This window comes from Mus caroli, chromosome 8, assembly GCF_900094665.2.
Source record: "Mus caroli chromosome 8, CAROLI_EIJ_v1.1, whole genome shotgun sequence".
NCBI classification, from domain to species: Eukaryota; Metazoa; Chordata; class Mammalia; order Rodentia; family Muridae; genus Mus; species Mus caroli.
The window spans coordinates 73,334,888-73,342,968 of record NC_034577.1 but is presented as its reverse complement, the minus strand read 5'-3'; the positions used below and the strand labels follow the sequence as shown (position 1 = coordinate 73,342,968).

Sequence of the window (8,081 nt, the reverse complement as noted above, 5' to 3'; positions counted from 1 at the left end):
CCCTAACTAATGCAGTCTCTGGTCCCGCGTGCAATTGGATTGGAGCAGAAGCTGTGTTCCACTCTCCAGAAGTCTTAAGATCCAGAAGTCTTAAGATCCTGTGGCGGGTGTTGTGGGCAGTTGGCGAGTGTCAGCAGACCCTGCGCCCCAGCTGCCCCGGTGCTTTTCTCAAAATTTAACTTTCTTATTATGACTCTGCTTGAAATAAATAAAAATAAAGAGACACAGTAGGTAGATTAAATGAAAAATGTTATGCATAGGCTAAAGTATCAGAACACTCGGTCCTTAGTTCTTAGTTCCATTTGTGATAGTTATGGACCTTCGGGGAGGTAGAGCCTTGTTGGAGGGCAAACATGGCTGAGAGTTGGATTTGAGAGTTTATAGACTGATGGTACTTCCATTTCACTATGCTTTCCATTTGGGTTGCAGATGTTGTCTCTTAGCTTCTTGCTTTTGCCATCAAGAACTGATTGCTGCTATTGAAGGAAGATAAAATATTGTAACTTGTGAGTTGTTTAAGAGCCCACTGCCCCGGCCTGGGACTGAGAACAAAGCAGAACAGCCCCCAGGCATGCCAGGGCAGGGCTGTTGTTAAGGCATTCCTAAGAACATCTTGACTGTAAAGATGAAAAGAATGCAAGGACACAGGCAAGGCTATCTGGTCTGAGTCCATCTGGCCGGAACCTCCTCTCTTTCTACTGCCCCTTGGCGCCTGGTAAAGTCATACATCAACTGGTTGCTATGTGAACAAAGATAAGCCCCCAGCCCACAGGAAAAAAGTCCTGGTGCCCTATAATCTTTCTGTTAATGTTTGAATAAGCCAATAGTGTGTCGCTATGCTAAATTCCACACCCCTAAGCCCCTCACCCCATAAAAACCCCTAGTTTTCAAGCCTCGGGGCCAACATCTGTTATCTACTGTGTGGGATGCATGTTGGCCCGGAGCTCCATAATTAAACGTCCTCATGTAATTACAGCAAGAGATGGTCCTTCGTGATTTTTTGGGTGCACAACGAATCGGGAATGGGGTGGGGGTTTCCCCACTAGGTCTAACACTATGAGACCCTGCCATGATAGTTGGTGGACTCTAACCTCTCTATAACTATAAGCCCAAATGAAATTGTCCTTAAGTTGCTTCAGATTAAAATATTTTATCACAGCAATGAAAAGGAACCAACATGTTTCCAACTTTATTTTATAAATTATATAATTATAAAATCAAATTCTAGCAGAGCTTCACATATCTGATTCTTGCTTCTAGTGTTTTGTTTCTCATTCAGCTAAGGTTCTTGCAGAGCTGTTTTAGTGACCTAGAAGCTCCACCTTGAGCTTTCTCTGCTCCCTTCAGATCCCAAGATTCCCAACACGTACTTTCAAATTTGCATCAACATAAACAAGCTAGAAAAGGGAGAAGACATTATGTAAATGGTTTTTGCATCTTACAATAAATAAGTGAATTTCCTGAATTGTGAATAATACCTCTAGAGATATAAATGGAAGATTGTAGATATGACATTCTCTCCCACTCAGTAAGGACTCCATAACTCACTCACTCCAGACTGCCAAGTTCCATAGAATATATTAATGCAAAGCCCAGAGAAGAATGCCAATAGATCCCTTTTTCTAAAGATTAAAATTCCCACAGGGGGATTCAACAGATTCATGCCAAAGCTGCTGAATTTAGATAGACACATAAATAAAGGAAAGATAGAGAAGCACATAGGCCAAAGTCATGAGTGTCTTGTTAGGTAGGTAAGGAGGTAGGGAGGGAGGTAGATAGTTTGGTTTTTTGTTTGTTTTTTGTCTGAACAATGAACTTCTTATTTAAGATCTAGTACTCAGTTTGGGTTTTTAAAATTTTAAAACCCTAACTTTTAGGATAATAACTGAATTGGTCTCATTGTCCCTAATGTAAGGGAACAAAAAGGAAGCTGTTGACATATTACCCTCTGCACATCTCTTCAGGTTACCTGGATTAAGATATTTAAAACTAGCCAGGCAGTGGTGGTGCATGCCTTTAAACCCAGCACTTAGAAGGCAGAGGCAGGCAGCAGATTTCTGAGTCTGAGGTCAGACTCGTCTATAGCTAAAAAACAAACAAACAAAAAAATTAAAACTATATTTAGAACTGAATGTAAGGTCACTCTCAAACCTGTCTCTATGAAAAGAGAAAATTAATAATACATTATGTTCAGCTCCCTCAAGCATGGAGAAAACTAAATACTCAGAAATGTGTTTGAGAAAATACTGCCCAAGTTCAATATCATAGATTTCATAACAAATTAAAATTTATCTTCATATAGCATCAACACAAGTATCCAAGTTTGAGTTACATACCTGCATTCATAAAAGGTAAGTTTTCCTTCCCGCTCAGACTTTCTGGTGCTGTGGATTCATACATTAGTGCACACTGGAACATAATAGAAAAAAATTGATCTTACTTTAACATAATAAAATGAGAGATGAAATTATTTACTTTTGTTTGAAGCAACATGAGGCTCTACATTTGGTTGCAAGAGTTCTATACAAATATTTTGTTTAAACGGCTTCCAGGTTCATCTTGACTGTATTGCTTACTTAAATCATGATTATTTACTCATGTTTATATGTAATGCATTTGGACAAATTGCAGAGTACATGTTAGCTCTAGTTAAAGGGCACTCACAGAATAACTAAAAAGAGGAAATGATTATCCCTCAAGCATAAAAACAACATTTACATTCTTAGGGAAGTGAGCCATGCTAAGGACCCAAGTATTTGTATTCCTTTCACACTGGTGAGTTTCAGCATATCATTATCTAGATTTTAAGTAAAGGAAACATTTAAATAAAACCAAAGTATATTGAATAACCTCATTTATAGGACAAACATATTCTTTGTCTCTAGTAAAACAATGCAAACCCTCACTCATTTCAAATAATAAAGATAATTATAAAATGATTAAAAATAAAAATATAAAAAATAACCCCTGATAATATTAATGATATTCTGCTATGTTTTCAGACAGGAGTCTAACATAACTATCTGAGAGGCTTCATCCAGCAGCTGATGGAAAAAGGTACAGAGACCCACAGCCAAACAATAGGCAGAGCTCAGGGAGTCTTGTGGAAGGAGCCCGAGTGAGGATTTAGGAAGCTAGAGAATCAAGGACACTTGTAAGAAGACCTAGAGAGTAAAAGATCCTGGACCCATGGGGACTCACAGAGATTGAACAACTAACCAAAGAGCATGCAGGGACCGGACTCAAGTCCCCTAATACAGATGTAGCAGATGAGCAGGTTGGTCTTCATGTGCATCTCCTAACAATGAAAGGGTGTGTGTGTGGTGCTCTGACCCTGTTACCTGCCTTTGATTTCCTTCTGCTAGCTGGGATGCCTTGTCTGGCCTCAGTGGGAGAGGATGCACTTAGTCCTGCTGATTGATGTACCAGGGTGAGTGGGTATCCATGGGGAGTGTGTGTGTGGGGTCTCCCTTCTCTAAAGAAAAGGGGATGGGGGGAGTGTGGGAGGGGGAGGAGGGTAGGACTGGGAAGAAAGGGGCTGCAATCAGGCTGTAAAGTGAATAATAAAATTTGAAAAATATTATAAATGAAAGTAAAAATAAAAATAATAAAGAGGTACATTTTAAATAACCTGCTGTGCAAAGTCAGTGATTGAGAGTGTGCATCATATGAAGCTAAGAATTTTCTGGATAGAAGGAAAAAAGTTATAGAAGAGGGAAGTGACATGACCTCAATGGTCCATCATAGCAGAATAGAGTCCTTCAAACAGTCACCTCCACATCTTCCTATGAAGCTGTAATCAATAGAAGAAGCAAGATTCTTCTGGCCCCAAGGGGCTGGTGAGAGACTAATGTTCCTTTGTCTCTAACCCAATAGAGGAGGAAGTATGAGAAAATTTTCACAGCAAGTATGCCAGACACTAATAGTTTAACATAAACAAAATAAGGCAAATAAGAGGCCTAGAATGTTCTCCAGTTGAAAGAGTCTAAGGGAAGCTGTTATTTATCTGTAGGTCCTGCTAGGCTCTGCAGGAAAGAGGCCAAAGCCTCAGATCACTGTCCCCAGGGGGTTGACCCAGAATTCCTTGGATTATTTCCTGTCTGCTCAGACATGCATCTCCTTACCCTCATTTCCACCCCACTTCCTTTCCCCAGAGACCATTCTTTCTAGAAGTTCAGACATGGAACCCTGAATAATAAAGAAATAGACACTTCTTAAATGTTTAGAAGAGGAAAGCAGCAATTCAGTCTTAATAACACCAAATTAATAACAACAAATTCTGCCTTGATTGTGACATTATTTACATTATTCAGTTCATTTGTTGGAAAGAAAAATACAGTTTTCTGTTACTCTACTGAGTTCTTTCTTTACAGAAGTGTTGCTATGAATGTTATGTCTTTTCAATGATTTTTCTGATCAGCTAGAAGTACATGTGGTCCTCCTTAATGCACAGCTAGAGTGAAGATGTACATACTTAAAAGTCTTGAGGTCACTGGACACTCATGCAGTAAGCCTACTGAAGGCCATTTCTCCTCTTTCTAATATATCCTCAACTCATTTCCATTTACACAAAGTTGTTAAATCACTTACAAACACAGTAATCAGCCTGTCAATATGTCATGTCGATTTGCTGCAGACCGATCAAACTATTGCAGACTGGCATACAAACACTTTTGCAGTGTGTATGTGTGTATGACAGCTGTCCATGAAATAATTAGATACAGCTTTGAGACACTGTCTTTTGACAAGAAGAACGCTGTCAATAGGATGTGGCAGGGCAATTTATATGGAACCTTTTAAACAAAATACAGAATTCACAGAGATCTGGGCTGTTCTTCTGAGATACTATTTTCCTCCATAGAGGCAGTGCTAGCTCCTGGTCATCAAAGACTACTCAATGATTCCTAACAGAAGGCCCTCTTCTGTGTTGTGGATAGCCCTGGTGTTGCTTGCATTTTGATATTAATTCTACTCTCTCAGGACGGTTTGCAGAGGGGGGTGGGGGTGACTTAACTTGTAAAATAAAGGCTAGAGCCAGTGATTGGGCAGTGGAAGGGAATGTGGAGCTGAGAGGTTTGGGGAAAAAGGGAAAAGGAGGACAGAGATGAGGGAGAAGGAAGGAAGATGGAGCAAGAGGAAGACGACCCAGATTTCATGTGGCTTTAAATAGCCACAGGTAGCTATAAATATCTTATAAGAGATGGGTAATTATGGGACAATTTGTCCTATCTAGGTGGGCAATTTATATCATTATGAATTGGCTCTGAAATTATTGTTTGGGCACCTTGTGAATTGAGAATTTATTGATATATAAATCTTACTGATTAATTGTAAGTTTCTGGAGTTTTGATTTACTGAGTTAGGGGGATTTGTGACCACCGACCACAGGGTGTGGATGGCTGAAAAGGTACAGGCAGTCTGAGGCAAACAAATCAGAGCTGGGAAGACTACAATTGGTCTCTGCATGGGGCTAGCCTAGAGGCCCAAGAGACTGTGGGAAGAGAGTGGTTGGGTATAGAGTGGGATGGTGCTGACTTTTTAAAATATTTCCCCGCAACAGCTCTGTGTCAGAGAAGCCACCAAAATGTGAACTTCTCACTCCTCATCTCTCATCTAAATGGCAAATCAGATGGTATAATAATCAACTTAATAGCATTCTCCTTTTGAAATTACTATCCACTGCTCTCTGGAGATTTAGATCTACGACACAAAATCAGACCCCACCCAACTAATTAATTGAACTAATATTCCTCACCAGAAAGCAAATTAAAAATTGACTAGCATTTTGATTTTAAGTTTATACACTCTAGAACTATAACAAAGTAAGTTTCTGCTTTCTAAGTCACCTAGAAGAGAAACTGCCGCAAAGAACACTTCTGATTTTAAGTCAACCTGTGTCTACCCCAGGTCCTCAGTGCTGGAGTTATTCACAGCCATGTTCACCTTTCTAGTGGGTGCTAAGACTCAAGCTGCTTGTTTGGCTAGTGGTATTTCAACTAAGCAATCTCACCAACCTTTCAAAACCATGTAGATTATAAAGAGGGGTATTATTTCAGTAGTACCTCCTAGATTACTTAATTTCTTTTATCAGTTGTCAACCACATAGGATTTAGATCAACACTAGTGGCAGACTGTGTCCCATCCTTCATAACAGTTTTGAATAGAAAGATCTATGGAAAGGTTTATACTTGTGCTGTTCTAAGAACATACAGAGAATCATTGAAATATTTCTTTTCATGTAACTCATATAAATATTGTATATCTTAGATCTTAATATATGTTCTTCACTTAATCATAAATATTCTTAGGGATTGACACAAGAGTGTAAGTCATTTTATAAAGAGAAAAAGTTTTATCCGTTATGAATCCACATTGCTGGCTCAGAAAAATTATGTGGTCCTTTGGTGAGGCACATTGTGAGTAAGAAGCTGGGCATTGCTTGACATTGAAAAGAATGTCACTCAGGTTATAGAGCTTCATCTTATTGATGGCCTAGAGCCATGAGCAGGTGAGCTCTGAGCAGAATACAGAGGGGACTCAAGACAGACTCATTTCCCATACTTTGCAGGACCTTATCATAGCAATGAACTAGTGTCTAGGGCTTGGTGAACTGTTGGGAGAAAACAGAGGTGTCCTAGGTCAGATTAAGACATCTTTCAGTTTGTACTGCTTCATTGAGGAATGGTCTGGTATCAAAGGGACAGGTGAGCTGAGAGAATAGACAGTAAAGAGACATCCAGGGACAGATGGACTAGACATAGCAGCTCAGCTTTGAAATGGGAAGTGATGCTCTGGCAGCTGGGATCCTGGTGGATTGCTACAGGACCAGGCAGGCCTGTCAGTCCACTTCAGCACTTGGTAACCAGTTTAGAATTCTAGTTATTCTTTGTCTATGTTAACATGAAAATGTGCATAGCAGAAGCAAAAATGAGCTTTATGTGGCATGCTCCAGGAACATGGCTGGAACAGAAAGACTAAGTCCCAGGCCAAAGGTCTCCAATGCAAAGCCCAAATCACATCATGGCCCAGCATTCATAAGCAGCCTTGGGATAATCCAGTGTGTGATAATGTCTCCAGAGGATGGGAGGAGAACGAGGTTTGTGGAACAAAGAAGTATCTTAGCTTGCTCAGAGAAAGCAAAACAATTTTTGGAAGGCAATAATCAGTATTTTTTTAAAATAAATAAATAAATAAATTTGTTTTTTAATTGTTAGGTAAATATCATCTCTTAAGTAGATATTTCCCAAGGCTCAGTTGTCAAGAATATTCTGTGATGGCTAATCTTGTTTGTCACCTTGGCTACAAATGAGGTCATCCGATGGGCATTTCTGTGAGGGTGTTTCTCAATCAAATTATTTGATGGAAGAAGACGTATCCTGAATGTGGACTCTACCTTCTGATGGCAATCCAACAAGAAGAAACATGATTTTGGTTTTTTGTTATGTTTTGTTTTTTTGGTTTTTTTTTTTTTTCTTTTGCCTGCTTGCCCTTACTTTTGCTGAGAATTTCATATGTTCTGTTGTTACGGCATTCCTTACCTGATGTTAGAAACAATTTCTTTGGAATGCCAACGTTAGTGAAGATCAAGAGTTCCCCAGGAATCCTGCAGGCCTTTGGCACCAGATGGGACTTCAGAGATATCCAGTCTCATGAACTGAACTGAATTCTCAGCCTCTTCAATGTGAGGCAGCTATTGTTGATCTGCGTGGACCATACCCCCCACATTCTTATAATCATATTACATAAAACTATATAATATATAAATAACAGTAAATATATAAATTATTTATATATTAAGTATAAATATATGTATATATAATATGTATATTCATACTATACACACATTTTATATTCTATACACACATTTTACACACACACACATACATATTCTATCAGTTTCAAATGTTCCTTTAAAGAAGAACTCTGACTAACACACATCCTACATTTTAACGTTAAGAAGCAATAAGTCATAGGAGGTTTTATCCCTTTAAATGTTTATTTAAAAAACATATACATTATATTATGAAAAGGTATTTTGCTATTAAAATTATAATATAAAATTATTTCCTATAAAACTCCTG

At 38.8% G+C, this 8,081-nt stretch overlaps 1 protein-coding gene across 3 annotated transcripts in view; it reads right to left on the bottom strand.

The window, feature by feature from the left end:
• Inpp4b (inositol polyphosphate-4-phosphatase type II B) overlaps positions 1-8,081 on the bottom strand; it is a 748,293-nt gene that overhangs the window by 214,509 nt on the left and 525,703 nt on the right. For all 3 annotated transcript variants that reach the window (XM_029480343.1, XM_029480345.1, XM_029480344.1), the window contains exon 11: positions 2,337-2,409. In XM_029480343.1, coding sequence (XP_029336203.1) covers positions 2,337-2,409 — 73 coding nt within the window. The remainder of the gene's footprint in view (positions 1-2,336; positions 2,410-8,081) is intronic.